Source organism: Danio rerio, chromosome 7 (assembly GCF_052040795.2).
Source record: "Danio rerio strain M-AB ecotype USA chromosome 7, GRCz13ab, whole genome shotgun sequence".
NCBI lineage: Eukaryota > Metazoa > Chordata > Actinopteri > Cypriniformes > Danionidae > Danio > Danio rerio.
The window spans coordinates 74,379,960-74,401,118 of record NC_141027.1 but is presented as its reverse complement, the minus strand read 5'-3'; the positions used below and the strand labels follow the sequence as shown (position 1 = coordinate 74,401,118).

The 21,159-nt window shown below is 38.6% G+C and overlaps 1 protein-coding gene across 16 annotated transcripts in view; it reads left to right on the top strand.

The window, feature by feature from the left end:
- pmfbp1 (polyamine modulated factor 1 binding protein 1) overlaps positions 1-21,159 on the top strand; it is a 326,759-nt gene that overhangs the window by 19,926 nt on the left and 285,674 nt on the right. For 7 of the 16 annotated variants that reach the window (XR_015496468.1, XR_015496470.1, XM_087262206.1 and 4 more), the window contains exon 2: positions 8,097-8,165. The exons of the other annotated variants lie outside the window; for them this stretch is intronic. Coding sequence is in view for 4 of the 7 variants with exons in the window: in XM_087262206.1 (XP_087118332.1) it covers positions 8,163-8,165 (3 nt within the window). In the remaining 3 variants the exon portion in view is untranslated. The remainder of the gene's footprint in view (positions 1-8,096; positions 8,166-21,159) is intronic. 16 annotated transcript variants of the gene reach the window in all.

Genomic DNA, 21,159 nt, shown 5'->3' with positions numbered 1-21,159 from the left:
TTCGTCAGCATGATGTCAGATTGACGTTATACCCCAACGTTGTGGGGACATTACAATTTATATGGAAATGAAAATTGGGTTGACATCAGAACCCAACATCAGGCCGACGTCACTGTCAAACATTCAACCTAATGTCAACCAAATATCAATGTCTAATGACAATACACTTTGACGTTGTGTGGACGTTACTAAAATGTCGTCTGTCAGACGTTGGATTTTGGTTGCCATACCTGACAAATAAATGTCAGTATTTATTGTCAATATGACGTTGGTTTAAGACAGGGGTTCTCAAACTTTTCAACCCGAGATCCCCAAAATAACAATGCAAATGACTGGCGACCCCCACTATTTTCGAGAGTGGTTATAATCATACAAATGTTGTACGCAACTGCTCACACAAACCAATAGGCCTATAAACACAAGCATATTGACAACACAAAAAGTGCAACAGTCTAACAACTATATATATATATTTTTTTATTATAATTTAAAAGTAACCTTACCTAATGAGACAGGTGGGCACAATATTTAAGTTACATCACAAGTCTTTTCTTGGTTTAATTTTGGAGACTAATTCAGTCGTGTCTGTATTTATTTTAAATGTACATAAGTTGCGTAAAGGTGTCAGAAAGTTTATCTAGTGCCGTAAAATCCATCTGCTGCAAGTGATGCTATTTCTCTGTCGTTAATCTAATGTAAAAATCCCAGGGGTTGCAATCCAATGGGGAAAAAAATGAAAGGCTGATGGCTTTTTGTTTGGATGTTGCATTTTTAAGTAATTGTTTTTATCTTCTGTAAGTTATAGATAAACAATGGTAATTTAAAACGTTTATACAAATTTATTAGATTTTTTGGAAATAACCAAGTGACCCCCTCTCATTGTCCCGCAACCCCCCAGGGGGTCCCGACCCCCACTTTAAGAACCACTGGTTTAAGATGTTGGCTCGACATTGGATTTTGGTCACTTTCCAACACAACCTAAAGTCAACCAAATATCAACATTATTTAATGTTGTTATTGGACATCAAAATGACGTTGCCTTTAGATGCTGGCTAGACATTGAATTTTGGTTACTTGACCTTCTGACCTAAATCTAATCTAATATTAACATCTTATGGCGTCGTGTGCCGGCTGGGATGAAGAGAACTGGAGCCTTTCTTTTGATTGTCCACCTCTCGGTCTACTAAAGGAGGTCTTGGTTTGGTTCTTTTAAAGGAAGATGCAAGTGTGAAAAGCCTTCTAAATGTGTGGGCTGCCACCGCTATTGAGAAACCAACAGTTGTGGGAAGCCAACATGCTCTACCAAACACAACCCAGTCCCTTTAAACCCACCAGCCATCCTGTTTTCTGTTTAATGCATCATTTACTGCCCGTAAACAGTTTGTGTAAAGGTGTTTATAGATGATTCTTGGGCGCCCCTCACCCCACCCGTCCTGCAAAGTGTTGGCCCGAGTTACACAAGTTTGATAGGGGCTCACTAAGGGTAGGACGGTCTCTGCTGTGGTGGTGGAGGTGGTTTTGGGGTCGGAACACATAAAAGCTTCACGCTCAGCTGGGGCCATCTGCCTTCCAGCTTCTGAATTACTCCACACAGCATGGCATCGACTGCAAACGAGAGTGTGAGTTCATTATGGTATGCCGCATGTGTTTTTCAGCACCCTTTTTTTTTTTGAGACCGGGCATCAGATGAAAGTCATCCTGCGCTGGGCGGAATAACAGAAGCAGTAGAGGCCCTTCTATAAAACTGACTTTAATCTTTTTGCCTTTTTCCGTGTCACCTCCAAACATGTGGAGTCTGATATGATAATAATGTGAACCGGTCCTGGGTATTAGAGTTAAGCTGGCTGATTAGGCCACACATCGATTAGTCTATCACTCAGTACTGACCGCACAGGTTGAGGAGTGTAATGCTGCTCTGAAGGACGAAGACGCACACACACACATGCACATACAGTATTAGCACTTACCGGTCACTTTGTTAGGTACACTGGTCGAACTGCTCATTAACGCAAAATTTCATATTAGCCAATCAGATGGCAGCAACTCAATGCATTTGTGCATGCAGACATGGTCAAGATGATCTGCTGGAGTTCAAACAGCATCAGAATGGGGAAGAAAGGGAATTTAAGTGACTTTGAATGTGGCATGGTTGTTGGTGCCAAATGGGTTGAGTATTTCAGAAACTGCTGATCTACTGAGATTGTACACGCACAACCATCTTTAGGGTTTACAGAGAATGGTCTGAAAAAGAGAAATATCCAGTGAGTGGCAGTTCTGTGGGGGCAAATGCCTTGTTGATGCCAGAGGTCAGAGGAGAATGGCCAGACTGGTTCCAGCTGATAGAAAGGCAGCAGTAACTCAAATAAGCACTCGTTACAACGGAGGTCTGCAGAAGAGCATCTCTGAATGCACAACATGTCCAACCTTGAGGCGGATGGGCTACAGCAGCAGAAGACCACATTGTGTGCCATTCCTGTCAGCTAAGAACAGGAAACTGAGGCTACAATTCACACAGGCTCACCAAAATTTACAACTTTGGGCCCATTTGTACCAGTTGAGTATTGTGTCAATGCCACAGCCTGCCTGAGCATTGTTGCTGACCATGTCCATCCCTTTATGACCACAGCGTACCCATCTTCTGATAGCTACTTCCAGCAAAATAACGCGCCATGTCATAAAGCGCGAATCATCTCAGACTGGTTTCCGGAACATGACAATGAGTTCAATGTACTCAAATGGCCTCCACAGTCACTAGAGCTCAATCTAATAGAGCACCTATGGGATGTGGTGGAACGGGAGATTCGCATCATGGATGTGCAGCTGAAAAACCTGCAGCAACTGCAGGATGCTATCATGTCAATATGGATCAAAGTCTCTAAGGAAAATTTCCAGTACCTTCTTGCATCTCTATTCCACGAAGGATTAAGGCAGTTCTAAAAGCAGAAGGTGGTCCAGCTAGGTACTAGTAAGGTGTACCTAATAAAGTGGCCGGTAAGTGTATATACCTTTTGTGTTTCAGGGGGAACAAGGCTATTTTTCAGACATACCTTCCATTCCTTCTTGATTGTGATGAGCTTGTTACCCTGCTGTTGTTGGTGTTAATACTTGGAGCAAACACTTTTCTGATCAGTTTTTTAGTCCTTGGGAAATAAAAAGTCAGAATCAAGAGAGTAATTGAAATAAAAAAAAAGTTGACCAAAAATCCAGTCATCATTTATATACAGACTGAGCTCTGTGCACTATGCATGTGAATAGAATGTATGAATATATCATAACATTTATAAATTGCATACTAAATACTTATATCGATCAGCATTTTCATTGCTTAAGAAGAAACAAGGCTGAGGAGACATTTCTCATATGTCTCGAGGCTTAATCAACTGTGTGTCTTCGGTGACCTTTAAGGTGACAGATCACATTTTTAGGGATTCATTTGAGGCCAAGGAATTATTTTGAACCCATTTTCTTGGTACGCACTGACCTCAGTATGTGCAGAAAGTGAGAGAAAAGGGAAAACGGAAAGAGAGAGAGCAGTAAAGGTTATAACCCAGCTCTTGTCTGAACAGTCTGAGGCCTTTAATCCAGGAACAAAGTAATTAAAGTCCACCTTTGCAGAAAAGGCCAATTAAAGTGGACTGCACATCTCAGAAATGTGGGCATTTGTTGGAGAAAGTGAGCGCTTTTATCAGAGCAGTGGGAATCTTCACCCTGCTGTTCATGCTATCCTTGAAAGCACACAAATCGAGCACTTTACATGCTAAGAACATGTTGTATCCCTCATCTGTAATGGGTGAAAAGTAGAGATGGGTATCACTAACTACTTACACATATGCAATATACATTACTATTTAATATATTGCACTACATTACATTTACATTTACTTTAGGTTGTCATGAATAGATCCAGAAGACAGATTGTCAAACCAAATGAGTTACTCTGTTGGTTGAATTGGTTCCGGCTTTATTTCTCTTGCACCACCTTAATTTCATTTTTATTTATTTGCTTCTTAATTACATATAAATTAATAAATACATGACAGTATTGACAAAGATCTAAAGAACTAAAATTACAAAAAATAATGTCAGTATTGCAATATATCTGTCTATCTATATGCTTGCTGTTTATCTTTTTTCCCCTTACTATTATAAAATACATTTCATTCTGTACATATATATATATATATATATATATATATATATATATATATATATATACATACATATAAACATATATATTTAAATGGAATGGTTTATATTTGCATGTTAGCTAAGTACTATGCTAAAATGCTGTCTATAAGTATCATTGCGATTTAACATAGTCAATTCATGAGTCCTGTCGCAAGTTGCTGTTCAAATTTGACATGTAGTCTAATGGTGTAATATACACTACCTAATAAAAGTCTTGTATTTTATCTAAGTTTTAGGGACAACAAATGATAACTTGACTTCTAGTTGATCATTTGGTATCAGAAGTGGTTTATGTCAAAGGCAAAGGCCTCTAGATTACATATATTTTCAACAAAGGCTCATTCTGAAAATGTAGTCCCATGGACGATTCTGGAAACTGCAAATTATGTAGGCGTACGTATGGCTGCATTTCATTTTTTAAGCGAACGCTACAAGGCGGTATGATGCCATTCCTTTTCACGCTTACCGGCTGACCGTTTACCTCCTTGTGGAGTGCTTTCCCACTGCAACCAGTTTGTCCAGTTAGCTTGTCATGTATGTCGACGGATTTGAGACACAGAGAGGAGTTGACCATGACGACGACGACTGTGTTCAAGTCCATGGAAGAGCGGTTCTAGAAATCAGGTAAGACAAAAACAGAATCCAAAAAATAAAGTGAACAAGTAAATAACAGGGTGAGAATGTGGTAAAATCTGAAAACGTAAAAAATCAGGGGCTTTTCTTTTTCTGGACGGCTTTTGTAAATTGTTGGTTGGGTTTAGGGAGGTAAGTGGGTGGCCGGGTCAGTCAGTAAAATTGTTTGGGTTTAGGGAAGGAGGAGGATGGGTCAGTAGATTGGCCAGTCGCACAGTCAATCATTCAGTCAGTCAGACAAACGATCATTCGACAGTGCCATCTGGTAGGTTTACGCGAGAGCAGCACGGGCGCGAACGGCACTTGCAAGAAACATTTGAGATATGAAAAAGCACACACAGCGGCCTCATTCATTCACGAAAACAAAAACTGCAAAAATATGTACCTCCCGGGACGTATTTCGTGGTCTCCAGTAACGTCCACGAGACTGCGTTTTCAGAATGAGCCTGGGTTGTATTTTTTCTTGCTCTTACAACTGGAATCGACGACAAGATTTTTGTCAGGTAGTGTACTACGCTACTTTTGTTTCACATTGCACCAGTTAAAAATATTTGACAAAGTCAGAACCAGTCTGTCAGTTTGTTCACGGTCTTATAGTGTATCGGGTTCAGATTCTTTGGCTTTAGACATTGATTCCATACAGATGAAGGACATCATACATGAGATTTGAGGCGGCAACAAGGTCGCTGGTTCGAGTCTTGAATGACTTTTTGGTTAAAGTCAGGATGTCTTGCATGTTCTCTTCCTTTTGTGTGGATTTACTCTGGGTCCTTAGGTTTCCCCCACATACCCATATTCTAATCTTGGCAGTTCCAGTGCTGGTTCAGAGCTAAACTCATGTTCCGAATCAGTTCTTTGTCTTTTGACACCCAAAGCACTGTCTCTGAACCAGGAAAAGTGTTTTTAAATAGCAGTAAAACAATGCTTGGCTTAAAGCACGTTTGTGCTGTCAGAAAAGATGAGACATATGCATTGACGTCAGACCTGGCTCTTCAGTGCCTCTCTTGCCGATGGAAAAGCAAAGAAGCTCTTTAAAGGTGATCCAGCTCCAAACTGGCATTAGCACTGGCTCCGAACTAGCACCTGGTTGAAAAGGGGCAGCAGTCCAAAGACATATGTGAATTGAATAAAGTAAAAATTCACTGTTGCGTTTATGTGTGTGAATGTAAGCGTGTGTGGATGTTTTCCAGCACTGGGATTTGCATGAGTTAATGCACTCTCCAAGCTGGGTTTTAGGACATGGCACCCATGGATAAAACATATACCATAGTAATCGGTTGTTTTTTATGCTATGGCGACCCCCTATAAAGAAGGAAATAAGTCAAGGTGAGAGTGCAGAGGGAGTGAGTTTGGGATCCTCAGTCATTTTGTGTATATGATGCCCAGTTTTTCTCTGTATTAAAACATGTTAGATGCTTTGTTATTTAAATTCAAGTCCCATTTTCCAATTTTGGAAGTTTAGTTAGGGTACTATCATTTGTGGAAAGTAGATGTTAGTGCAAATCAGTAGGTTTTAGAATAAAGCCAATACCAAGCATTTCATAGATGACAGTAAAGAAGTTCGATCAATTGTAATATGTTAAGGGTGGATGATTCTAGCACGGCTACTGTAGTGTGGACACAGCTTAGGTTAGCCAAACAGGCTTGACTAAAGAGCCCAATGTGGAATATTCTAGAAGAGAGCCTGATGCTGGTTGCCCTGCCAGGCCCAAAGTCCTTAAATCCTTCTCCAAATATTGGGAGCATTAAGAGCATAAGGGTTGAGTGGCGTTACTGTGATGAAAGAGCCAGCAAAGCAAAGCGAACAGCCTTAAATGCAGCCAGAGTTCTATCAGATTATGTTTACTTAACCTCTGAGCATCTATTAATCTGTTCCCAAACTCTCTGGTTACATTGAGCGATGGGCACCCCTGCCATACAACTGGCTCCAGCTGCTTCCCAGCTGTGTTTCTCTGGGTTTCGGCCCACTAAAGGAGACCCGTGCAAAACCCTGGCCTCATTCGCATCAGCCCATCAAACTTGCATGTACATCTGTAGTGCATTCACCTCACAAGGCTACATTAAAGGGGTCTTGCTTTTACCCAGAAGTCGCCTCGACACATCATGCACACACGTTTCTTTGCCTTCATAAGGCTGACGTATTCACCGGGGAGTTCTGAAGGATGATGGATAAGTTGTTTGAGCTATTGGGCTGATTGTCAGTTTAATATGCGTGTATTGAGTGGTGCTTTGCAGTTTCCTGCTTTGTTAATTTGTTTTGGCTAAAAGTCTGATGAATGCTGGAGGGATGTGGGTTGAAGTCTGGTGCATGCTGGAATCCTTAATGTATGTGTGTGTGTGAGACAGATTAGAAGTGCTGCAGGCCTGCTTTATGGAGAGATGGACGCTGTTTGCGCTGTCAGGCCCAGCAGTCCTCCTTGTGTGAGCTCTGCAGCAGCATTCAGCAGGATGCCACAGACAGACACTAAATCCATGGCAGGACCCAGGTCCTTTCTTCCTGTAGATGGTCTCTAAGTCCTGCTATAGATCCTTAAAAGCACACATACACCCGTCTAAAGAGGCCACATCACACCTTGAACTCCCTACTTGCTTTGACAGACTCAAACAAAACCACTGGTGGTCTTGCTCTACTCAGCGTAAGCCTTCTTCACACACAGAAGCTAATCGATAGTGTTCTGGCAAAAGGCCTGTTAATATTCATCGAAATTTGGGATGATGGTTTGACCAAAGCTGTTAGATCAAGCAGTAGGATGTTCCTAGCGCTACAGTCAGAGGTCTTCATTAAGTTTAAAATCTTTATTATAAAATGCAGAAATTGAATTTCTGATTAAAAAAATCACTCTGTGTTGCAACATTTATTCCAAATCATATGAAAAACATCAGATTTCTGTAAAATGCAAATAAGATACATAAAAAGGGCACTTTTCAATAACTAATCAAGTATATTAGGGGTGCATATGGTATCGCATTAATCACAGTCATGAGCTTTGATAAATCTAGATTAATTGCAAAATAAAAATGTAATCTGGATCAGGGGGGGCCGAGTCGGAGCACTGACTCCGATCCCCGGGCTCTGCGTTGGTTAGGGAAATTTCAAATTGAACCAAAACGAACCATTACAATTGGCTTAAGATTGGCAATGAAAGTTGGCGACATTGCAACCTACAGATCTAACTGTAAATGTACAGTATTGAAATAAAGAAGTGCAATACTATGTAGTTTAAGGAAACAGATCCTCTGTTTTTTTTATCTTGTTCTTTTTATCTGCTTGTTAGGTGTGACATCACGCGAAGCATCTTACGGGTCTAATCTCTATCAAGCGGTATGGGGAGACTCGACAAATGGTAATAATAAATGTTCACAAAGCAATGTAATACTTTCGAAAATCACGATTGCAATGTATATATCCATGCCTAATATCAGATGGCCTAAAAGTGATTAAAGGTGCAGTAGGTGATTGTCTTCAGAAACATTTTTTGTTGTGCTGGTTGAAAGTCTCTTCACAGTCCAATAGTTATGATTACAGTAAATGATGTAAATGTGTTTATTTGTATTTTTAGATTCTGGGTAAAGCATAAAACAAAAAAAAATGTTCATCCAATTAAATCTTGTCGGACCGACATCTCCCATAATTCCGATAAGCTGGTCAGATTGTCTGTCAGCATATGTAGATTCGGACTTCTGCGCATCTGTTCACGCAGATCTGCCAATCGCGCATGCCCGCCTGCAAGCGCCGCGTGGTCACGAGACGGACCGGGAGAAATCAAAGGCTGAATTGAAACTTTTAAAAACCTGAATCAATATTGGAGGTACTTTAGCACGCTGGAGGAAGAACGACACTATGGCTGAAGTATTACTGTAAGAGAGGTTATGTTCTGTTTTAAAACTATTTTAGTCAGGCTAAGCTTATGTTAGACTGTGTTGTGTTATGAATGACTTATATGCACAGACGTGTTGTTCAGCCACTGAAATCTCCCGGTGTAAGATTGATGTGATTATTTTCCGTTCCATAAGGTTCTTTTACAGCATCGATAATGTAGATTTATATTCAGTTTAACAACAAAACATCAGTAAATAGCGCTATTCCGCCTAACTGCTTTATTGAGCTGAAGTTGCTTTTATATTCACATTGGGTCATTTTTGAACAATGACAGCCTTCCTATACTGTTTACCATGCTACTCTGAATATTCGTTCTGAAACAGCATTTAAGTGTGGCAAAGTAATTAATGTAATTCCTGCATGGCGCTGGCACTAACTAACTGGCGAATGACATGAACTAGTGGGTTGTCTGTCTGCTGTTGTGATGCATTATGCGCGCTTGCGATTTCAGGGGGTGTGGCTTTGAATCACAGTCCCTCCCCACCATCCAAAGATAATATGCTAAGCGGTTAGCATTTTGGCAGATCACCTATTGCATCTTTAATTTTTTAGAAATTGTTCAGAGACTGCTGTGTACACCACAATGTGATATAAAACTCGTTTTAATGTGTGATAGGATTAAAAAGTGGCCATAAACAAATAATTTCTCAATTCAAATGAGTAGAACCCGGAAACAGTATTCCATACGTCACAAATTATCAAGCGGATTATTTATTATTTTTAACTTGTCTATAAAGTGAATAAGTGCTGATGACAGTTGTCATTAGTAGGGCTGCCAGACAACAAAATGTAGCATTTTAAGCAACAGTAGGCCTACACATATTATAAGATAGAGCCTTATAATACCAAGGTGCTGATATGTTTAAGAATTAACAATAATAATAGCCCACTCATATTAATCTTTATTTTAAATCTAAAGAATCGTAAGAAAGAATCATGATCTTGATATTAAGCAAAAAAAATCGTGATTCACATTTTAGCCAGAATCATGCAGCTCTTGTCACCACCTATGTTTCCATCCAAAAATGTGAATTAACTTTATTCAAAACTGCAATATCACATAAAAGATGTGCGAATAAAGCAGCGTTTCAAAGTCAAAGAGAGCAAAATCGTCCCTTCCTGATTTACTGGCGCCAAATATCATCAGTATAAACGTAATTTGCTGCAGTAGGAGAAGCTGCGTGAAACTTTCCTTTATTTATAACTTTCTTTACAACTTTATAACTTTTCTTTATAATAACTTGCACCTTAGAAGGCATAAGACTCACAGCACAGACACTCTTGACAGTTCTTGAGGTAATTAATAACATAACACTATCTTTGAAATGGTCAAGGCATTTTAGAATGACCAAAACAACATTTCAGATGTTTTACAGTATGATCAGTACAGCTCACTTATTCTTCCATCAAAAATCTGATTTGGTGTTAACTAGTTCAGTCCTGAACAAAGGTTAATGAGTCTGCAGTCTATGGGTGTTGATTTAGAGGTGGAGTCAGTTAGCTTTGCAGTTGTTTTTTAGTTGACAGGTTTGCGTTGCTGAACTCATCCTGTATTCTTTGGCAAGCACGGCTGTTTGACACTGTCTCGGCACTGGCATATTTGCTAACATCTGCAAAAATATGTTTGGCCTGAAGATGGTACTTCAAACTTGCTGTTTTAGTGGAGGGACAGTTCATCACTACAATGAGTCCACACAACTTTAGTTTTCTCCAAGGTTCCTTGGAAGCTTTTATAATGAAACTTGCCATTGACGTACACTGAGTTTATATGCACTGACTTGACAATGTTTTTTTTAGTTATTTTGCGAGATTCTAGTATTCGGCTTAAATTGCAGTTTAAAAATAGCTGGATTAATTAGATGAACAAGTAAAAAAAAGGAAGCTAATAATTTTGGCCTGTTTTTAAATTGTTTAAAACTTTATATGTACAGGGGGTGGAGAATGAAACTGAAACAATGGCCAATGTAGTGTTGGAGGTTTCATGGCTAAATTTGAGCACCCTGGTGGCCAATCTTCGTTGATTGCACATTCCACAGTGGAATGAACCGCCAACTTATCCAGCAGGTTTTTACGCAGCGGATGCCCTTCCAGCTGCAACCTATATCTGGGAAACATCTACACACACACACTACGGACAATTTAGCCTACCCAATTCACCTGTACCACATGTCTTTGGACTGTGGGGAAAACCGGAGCACATGTAGGAAACCCACGCGAACACAGGGAGAACATGCAAACTCCTCACAGAAATGCCATCTGAGCCGAGGTTCGAACCAGCAACCCAGCGACCTTCTTGCTGTGAGGTGACAGCACTACCTACTGCGCCACAAAGTTTTTTACATATAGCTTAATATATATTTCTATTTATTTAATATTTTTTTCACTTCAAGGCTTGGATATTGATGAGCACTAATTCTTACAGAAAATACATACTGATCCTGTTAAACGTTACATTATGTTAACTGTTCAAATAAACCTTCACAGTGAAGTACTGAATTGGAAATGACGTTATTTTAATATAGTCAGTCGTGAACTGAAGTGAGCCGGTTTAAGACTTGACACTCCAGGGCTGAAAAGAAGCCTCACTGCGGCCCAGCCCTACACCACACTAAAAATGTTGTCTAAAGCAGAGAATAAGACAGAATAAAGAATTTCTAACTGGTTTTGTATGACACAAGGATGGAAAAAAGCTGACTTTTTTTAAAACACCAAACTTTCTCAGAGTGAACATGACAAGACCAATCATTGCTCTAACAGACTGCAGTGCATGACATCACACATAGTTCCCAAAGAACTCAGTTCCTGAGAACTTTCCTAAACATTACTATAATCTTTATATTTAAATGTACTTTTGTTCTACAAGTCAGACAAACCCTTATCTTTTACCACAGTATCTGTGCAAGGGCATATAAATAACGGCTACATATAAATAAAACTGAGCTTCAGATGATATAGACTGGATGTGGATGGTCAAATAAGAGAAACAGACCGTTAGATCGCTCTTAATAATAAATGAAACAGGCTTTACAGATTACATGTCATAAAAGCTGCTCTTTAGTAGCTGCATTAGGTGTTCGCCAGGATTACATGCAGTGGGCTGCTGGGAGAAAGACCGCACTGGGACTCTCCGTCAAGACTCATAGAATGGTTTCTTGTAACGTGTGGAAACTCAAGCTGTGTTATCCAGTAATTGAAGCTTCCTGCAAAAGCTGTTCTGTAAGCAGGCCGGGAGGCTATATTTTCAAGGCTGTTGCAGTATGCTTTTAAAGAGACAGCTCACTCTAATATCCGAATTCCATCATAATTTACTCACCTTCATGTTGTTCGAAACCTGCATGACTTCCCTTTCTTTCTAAGCATTTTCAAAAGTGTTCCTGCTGTCAATTAAATACAGTGGAAACAGAGGGATGCTCATTAAGCAACATTAAGTCATTATGACAGTATGACTCATACACTGTATGACATTTCAAGTCTTTTATAGGCACGGGAAAGCTTTGTATGAGGATAATACAGAACTTTAAGATGTTGTTTATTAGAATTGTGACTGTTTTGGTCTATGGACACCATTCACTTCCATCACCATTCACTCTTAACTAAGAAAAAACAGGAGCTTTAGTTGTACATTCATCCCCATTCATTCGTTTATTTTCCTTTGGCTTAGTCCCTTGTTTATCAGGGGTGGCCACAGCGGAATGAACCGCCTACTATTCCAGCATATGTTTTACACAGTGGGTGACCTTCCAGCCACAATCGAGCTCTGTGGAACATCCATACACTCTCGCATTTACAAACACTCCTATACTATGGCTAATTTATTTATTCAATTCACTTGTACTGCATGTCTTTGGACTGTGGGGCAAACCGGAGCACCTGGAGGAAACTCACGCCGACATATGGGAGAACTTGCAAACTCAGAAATACAAACTAGCCTAGCTGGGACTTGAAACCAGCGACCTTCTTGCTGTGAGGCGAAAGTGCTAACCACTCACCCCCATTCAAACAACATTAAAAAAATACATTCGACAAAATGTGTATAGTTTATAACCATGTAATTTAAACCTGCACGCGTTTCTTGTTTCGCTAAAAATATATTGAAGAATGTTGGTGACCAAGTGATTTTTGTTGGTTTTGACTTTCATTAAATTTTTGTCCACATAATGGAAATCAATAAAAAAAAAATAAAAATAATTACCAGTATCAAATGTTCTAATATTTTTGGAACAATATAAGCAAGTTGATGATGAGATGCACTATCCCTTTAACTCCTATTGTGTTTAGTGGAAGAAAGCCATGTGCTGTTTAAGTGGTTCTTTATTGTCATTGACGGTTCCAATAAGGACCTGTAACATCCAAAGAACCTTTACCTTAATATATCTTCATTAAGGTGCTTTGTATCAGGGATGTCCTAATCAGGTTTTTTTGATTTTGAGTATCTACCGATACTGAAACCCGATTGGTTACTTCTATAATACATAAAAAAGAATAGAAGAAACAGATCCAGGATTTTCCTTATTATATATTTATATATATATACATATATAAATATGGATATATGTATATATATATATATATATATATATATATATATATATATATATATATATATATATATATATATATAGAATTTGTATGTATATACATACATACATACATGCATGCATACATACATACATACATACACACACACATATATATATATATATATATATATATATATATATATATATATATATATATATATATATATACATGTATATATATATTTGTATATATATACATACATACATACAGTGCATCCAGAAAGTATTCGTAGCGCTTCACTTTTTCAACATTTTTTTATGTTACAGCCTTATTCCTTCAAAAGGCTTTATTTAATCTGTTTCCTCAAAATTTTACACACAATACCCCATAATGACAATGTGATAAAAGATTTCTAAAAATTGTTGCAAAATTATTAAAAACAAAAACCCTAAAAAATCACACGTGCATCAGTATTCACAGCCTCTGCTCAATACTTTGTTAATGCACGTTTTGCAGCAATTACACCTTCAAGTCTTTTTGAATATGATGCCACAAGCTTGGGACACCTGTATTTGGGAATTTTTGCTAATTCCTACATCGCAATATATTCTGGCCTGATGAGTCTAAAATTAAACTCTTTGGAGTAAATGCCAGACGTTACGTTTGGAGAAAACAAGACACCGCTGATCACTAGACTAATACCATCCCTACAGTGAAGCGTGGTGGTGGCAGCGTCATGCTGTGAGGGTGTTTTTCACTAGCAGGAACTGAAAGACTAGTCAGGATAGAGGCAAAGCAATGAATGCAGCAATGTACAGAGACATCCTGAATGAAAACCTGCTTCAGAGTGCTCTTGACCTCAGACTGTGGTGACGGTTCATCTTCCAGCAGGACAATGACAAAAAACACACCACCAAAATATCAATGGAGTGGCTTCACAACAACTGGGTCAATGTCCATGAGTGGCCCAGCCAGAGCCCAGACCTAAATCCTATTGAACATCTCTGGAGAGATCTGAAAATTGCTGTACATCGTCACTTCCTATCCAACCTGATAGAGCTTGAGAGGTACTGCAAAGAGGAATAGCCAAAAATTCCCCAAGACAGGTGTGCCAAGCTTGTGGCATCATATTCAAAAAGACTTGAGGCTGTAATTGCTGCCAAAGGAGCATCAACAAATTATTGAACAAAGTCTGTGAATACTAATGTACATGTGATTTCATAGGTTTTTATTTTTATATATTTGCAACAATTTCAAAAAATATTCTTCTACATTGTCATTATGGTATATTGTGTGTAGAATGTTGAGGAACTAAATTAATTTAATCCATTTTGGAATAAGGCTGTACCATTAAAAAAGTGAAAAAAGTCAAGCGCTATGAATACTTTCCAGATGCAATGTACAATCATTGCATTTTAGTTAACATTCACCTGTAGTGAGATTTATTACATGTGATGGGATTATAATTAGATATCATTATTCTTTATATATTTAAGAAAAAAAAAATCTGCAAAAAAGTGAACACCCCTATAAATGGTTTCTTCCTGAGCCTCTGCACAAAAGCGATCCCTCAAAATTTCCAGCAACTTGCCACTTCAATCTCGCGCTCGTCTCATATTCAGGTTTTATTTATATCACACTAACTTTTAACATCCTGCTGTTTTGTGTATTATTCAGTTCTTTCCTGTCTGTCTGTCTCCTTGTCTCCCTCCTCAGTTGGCAGTGAACTGATGCATCCTTTTGAAAAGATATTGATGTTGGTTTGTAGAGATGTGCGCCGTGCAATGCAATGGCCCAGCTTTTTTTATTGCCTGCCGCATACTAATCCCAGAGCTGGGGGTGTAAAATGACACCTGCAGGGTGCAGTGTGTACGAGTGAGTGTGTGTGTGTGTGTGTGTGTGTGTGCGTGTATGCGAAAAAGTGAGCTACACACCCACATGAAAGTACTGCCATTAAAAATGATCAAAGAAATTACTGCACTCTGCTTCACAAGCCTGTTCTCATGCCTGGCTCGGTGTAGGATACATCTTTGTACTCACACAATCACACACACACACATACACTCATACCTCTGCATACATCAATTAACATCTGTTAATAGATTCCCGGAGATTCACAGTGTATATATTTCCACATAAACTAGCCTAAGGCCTTTTGCAGACACGCATATGCTTTGAGGAAGAGGAAATGGTGCTCATGGTTGGCTTTTTAATTGCTGTCTGTTTTTATGCTGAATGCTTCTAAATTATGCATGGATCACTCATATTTTGTTAGCGTTCTGCAAAGCTATTATGAAATATTGATATATTATTAAGTTAAGATATTATTATGTGGTACGGTGTTATCATTAGTCATACTACACAAGAGGGGCTTGTTGTAAACCCCAATCTTAACTATTAAACTTGTGTTGCTCATCCCACACTGCATGTGTAATGGACATGATTGATATGGTTATAGGAAGAGTTACAACATGATCATAATGAGACCTGAGTGTCATTATACGCGTAATGTAATAATATTACTTTTCCCAAGTAACAAATAATATAACGCAGTACTTATACGCATTAAAAATAAGTAATATTATATATATATATATATATATATATATATATATATATATATGTGTGTGTGTGTGTGTGTGTGTGTGTGTGTGTGTGTGTGTGTGTGTGTGTGTGTGTGTGTGTGTGTGTGTGTGTGTGTGTGTGTGTGTGTGTGTGTGTGTGTGTATATATTTATATAATATTACTTATTTTTAATTTACTATGTATATATATATATATATAGTAAATACAGCAAATAATAGTATAGTACTATAATATATAGTATAATAATATTAATTAATTACAAATTAAAATAAATAAATAAATACAATTATACATCAGAATAATAAATCAGCTCTCTCTTATTAACATTAGGTAAATAAATATAAGTGTGTGTTTGTGTGTATCTGTGCAGTGTGTACATACAGTATGTATTTGTGTATGCAGTGTGTATATGCAGTATGGTTGTGTGTGCATGTATGTATATTTACATGTAATGATTTTTTTTAATATTAACATTATTTAGAAAAGTTACATTATCATTTTAAATAAAATGTGGTATCGATATCTGAAAAAAATTTAACAAAAAATATCGGTATTGTATCGAATTAAAAAATTGTGGTATCGCCCATCCCTAAATATTATTTGAGTTAATTAAAAAAAAGTGACACAATTTACTTTTTACCTTGCTTAATTGGCATTTACTAAATATATTTTGGAATAAAAATTACTTTAGTGAAGTTGAATCACACACTTAATGGGAGAGCGTGCTGCGAGGGAACAGACAGTCAGCTCACACTCATCATCATTATCATGTTTTTTTTTTTTTCACAGCAGATGAGTCTGTACTGTTCTAGTAGCTGAATAACTCAGGATATTGATTTATTTCGAGTCAGAGGGGGTATGCAGTCTGTAAGTACTTAATGAAGGCGCAAACCTTTTTGTGACAACTCCGTTTAATTTAATGAACTGGTTCGACTGGTTTCGACTTTGAAGAACCAGACTTGAGACCTCCTCTCTGCTGGTCTATTGACCAGTCTATTATAGATCCTCAAATTAGCAGTGCGCCATAAGCATCTCCTTTTTTAGACCAGAACGCCTATGGGAGCACATATGAGCGCAAATGCATTTGCTATTTAAACAGCGTGCTTCAAAACATCAAAATGACCCTTACGTCGAGCTGAAACTAGCAAACAAATTTGTCACGTCTTGTGCCGCATTGCGCCGGGTGTATGATATTGCCTTTTATCTCAATGGACAGTGATTTTACCTAACTAATAACACAAAACATACAAAAGTAACAAACACATTACATGCTTTCATTAATCTGTACATAGAGCATGTTTAGCTCTGGGCTCTTAACTGAATATAATTTTATCTTACTTTTTTTTAAGGTAAATGAAGGTGTAGGTTATAAAGATGGTTGTTAAATGCAGAGCTTCTCTATAAAATGGGTAAAAAAAATACCTGCAAGTTCTGAGAAAAATCAAACCTCAGCAAGGTATGGAAAAGTAATCCAAAAGTAACTTAAAAGTATTTAACGCATTACTGTCCTTAAAAAGTAACTACTGAAAAAAATACATCCGTAAAAATTATGGTAAAAAAATGGCAGCTGTGGTTGCCAGTACTGTTAAAAACACGGTACAAACCGTTAAAGTTATTTCTTGTTTTTACGATAAACTACCGTATTTTATTAATTTATAGAGGTAATATGTCTGTATTTTGAATGACCAGCGTCTACACATTTTTTGTTACAAAATTAGACACGTAAGTACACCCACATGCAGGTGGTGATGAGGACGTTACATAACGAGCCAATGCTCATCACAATCAACTTTTCCCACAAGCAGAAAAGAGTATCGGCATTTAGAAGGTGCTCAGTGTTATTCACACAGTTACTAAACACCAGTATGGTAACACGCATAAAATAAAGTCATGAAATAAACATTGTTTATCAACATTAGATGTAACATAAATCTCTAATGTACATAACCGACGGGAAAAAAACTAAAAAGATCCATATTAATGTCAACAAAATGCATAAAAAGTTATGTGCCACGCAGGGAATTCTGGGAAAGACAATTTACGGTTATTCGCCGTATATGTTAGGGAAACATGCCGTTAAGCAGGTAACAGATTTGTACTGTAGCATTTTTACAGTTTTTTTTTTTTCCTGTTAAAATCACGGCCATTTTTTATGGTGTAGCACAATTAGTTACTTTTTTAGGGTGGAGTAACTCAATATTTTAATGCACTACTTTCAAAAGTAACTTTCCCCAACACTGACAAGATGTTCAGCTTGCAGGAGCGGACTGGCCATCTGGCAATTCTGGCAAATGCCGGAAGGGCTGGACCAATTTTTAAATGTGGGCCAGTCAGTTTTTTTTTTTTTTTAATATGTATTGTTTTTATTGTTTATAGCAGCTTTTATCTCTTGCTAGATGTGATATTATGATGATGATGATAATAATAATAATAATAATAATAATAATAATAATAATAATAATAATAATAATAATAAATGTTAAACATTTGGCCCAATCGGCGACTGCCGCCTAATTTCAAGATGGGCCGATCCAATCCGTGGTTACCCGGATGTAATCAAAATCTGGCAAGAATGTCATATTATTTCACCATCTGTACACCAAAATAAATAGTTAATGCGCATGTCAGTGGGTGGGGCTGTGTCGGTGTGGTAATGTGGGCTGATGTGGCTACAGTGCCATGGCTGAATTTTTGTCCCAGTCCACCCCTGTCTGCTTGTCTAGAAATTGCTTCTTGATTTAAAATTTTTTTAAACTAGAAACAAATCAAAAGTTCTAAGAAAAGCATATTTTGCAGTGTATTCACCTAATTTATTAACTGGCCAGTGACCATGTCATTTTTTTTCCTCACACATCTGAGGCTCAGCGTCCACCACTTGGCCATTTTATTTCGAGCCATTGTAAACAAAGCGTCCATTTTTATCTGTCTCCATTCAGAGCCGACATTTCAGCCACCGCCACGGTTACCGACATGCAACGGACCGCCATTATGATTAAACGCAATTTCATTCCCTACCGAGCCCAGAAATAAGTGCTCGCTCGTGTTAAATGGCCAGTCTGCAATAGCAAGTGCTTCCTAATACGAGCCGAATCAACACGTGCGGGAAAACAGCCGTACACAGGAAGCAGATCCTAGCGAGGGCAGTCAAGGAGAATGATGGCAGGCTAGTAAGGGAAGCGCATTGTGTTCTAATTATTCTCAGAAATGTCATCATCCCTATTCTTTTATTCCTTTCCACATTGGCGGCGAATGGCACGGAGAGATGGTTATCTCAGGGAGCCATTTTAGTGGAGGAATACGCCTTTCCCCTCCCTCGACGGTCCATTTTAGAAGTGAGCGGCTGGCTGTGTGGTGGGCTTGGTAATTCTGCTGGCTTTTTTCATGTGTTGGAGGGTGATGAGTCCTCCTCCATTAGGTAGCGTCGGCCTGTGATGTATGATGTATGCGCGGCAAGGCATTCTGATGTTTATTCATGATTTTCAAGGCAATGTCTCAGTGAAACCCTCTGATTTCCTTTTAAGGAACAAACTTTGCGAGATTGAGATTTCAGTTTAAAGGCGCAGAGCCCTATATCCTGCAGCGATTCAGCCCTGCTTCTTTTCCTCCCTCTCTCTTTTTAATCTTCGTCTCTCCTCTGATATTACCTCTGTCAGCTTTCATTTACTTGACCACCCCGAGTAAAATATCACATATAGTTATAATTCTGTCAGCTAGTTCCATGCACTCTGCTCTCCGAAGGAGTATGTTAAACATTTTCAATGTAACATTTTCTCATCTCTAATTTGCACATGAACTATTGCGATTTAATATTATTTTGTATTTACTTTTAAACACCGTAGAGTTTGTTTTTTCTGTGTTGGCATGGGTTTCCTCCGGGTGCTCCTGTCTCCCCCTCAGTCCAAAGACACTTATGGTGAATTGAAGAAACTAAATTGGCTGTAGTGTATGTGTGTGAATAAGGGTGTATAGGCATCCGCTGTTTAAGGCCCCGTTTACACTAGTGCGTTTTAGTTTTAAAACGGCGTTTTAGATCAAAATTGATCCGCGTCCACACTAGCGTTTCACCTAGTGTCTCTGAACATATCTCTGTCCACACTACGCCACCAAAAACGTGTATCACGTGACCATTCGCGCACTCCGGGCATGCGCGTTCTAGTATAAACAGGAAGCATGTGTCTCATTTTGGCATTTGGTTATTGTTAGTCAACAAACGCCGGTTGAACATTAAACGCGATGGCATAGAGAGGTATTTTTGTAGACAGACGACGAGGTCGAGTTGTTACTAAACGTAACAAATGAATAACGGCACAATGGCGCATAAAACAGACAATAGTGCAAACAACGCTCCCATTTCGGTGCCCATGTTGTTGTTTGCAGTACTGTCTTCCGGAAGCGTTAAAGCCATGTGTTATAGTCATGTGATAGGGGCTTGATGAATAAGGGAAGGATACGCAATGACACAAAAGCCCTAATCAGGTAGCGAATCTCAGCAGTCGTGCCTCCGTTTTCAGATGTCTCTGTTTTTTCTCATCCACATTGAGACGAAGCAGCAGCATTTTAGAATGAAAACGGCCTCTCCAGCATTTTCAAAACGCTCCATTTTTGGCGCTCGAGGACTTCGGCGTAGTGTGGAGGGATGGCGTAACCGTAGCAAAACGTATGCGTTTTAAAACGAAAACGCACTAGTGTAAACAGGGCCTAAAACAAATGCTGGATAAGTTGGCGGTTCATTCCGCTGTGGGGACCAGCGAGAAATAAACCCTGCAGGCACAGGATGTCAACATGACATCATATTGATGTTGTACCCTAGCGTACCTCATTGTTGTGGGGACGTTGGATTTTGTTTTGGAAATGAAATTCGGGCCGACGTCAATGTCCAACGCCCAACCTAAAATCAACCAAATATTAACGTCTAATCATGTTACACCTTGAGGTTGTGTGGACATTAACACTATGACATTTATCAGACATCAGATTTTGGTCATTTTCCAGCATAACCTATAATCAACAAGATATCAACTTTGATATCTGGTCAATTTAGGTCATGACGTCAATTTAGATATGCGGTTAGATTTAGGTCGTGACATCAGGTGACCAAAATTCAATGTCTAGTCTAAGGACAACTATTGGATGTCGTCCAATAACGACATCAAATAACTTTGACTTTAGAACAGGGGTGTCCAAACTCAGTCTTGGATGGCCGGTGTCCTGCATATTTTACTTCTAACCCCAATTAAACACACCTGAACCAGCTAATCAGGCTCTTTCAAAGTTTACTAGAAACTTCCAGGTAGGTGTGTTGAAGGAAGTTGGAGCAAAACTATGCAGGACACTGGCCCTCCAAGACTGAG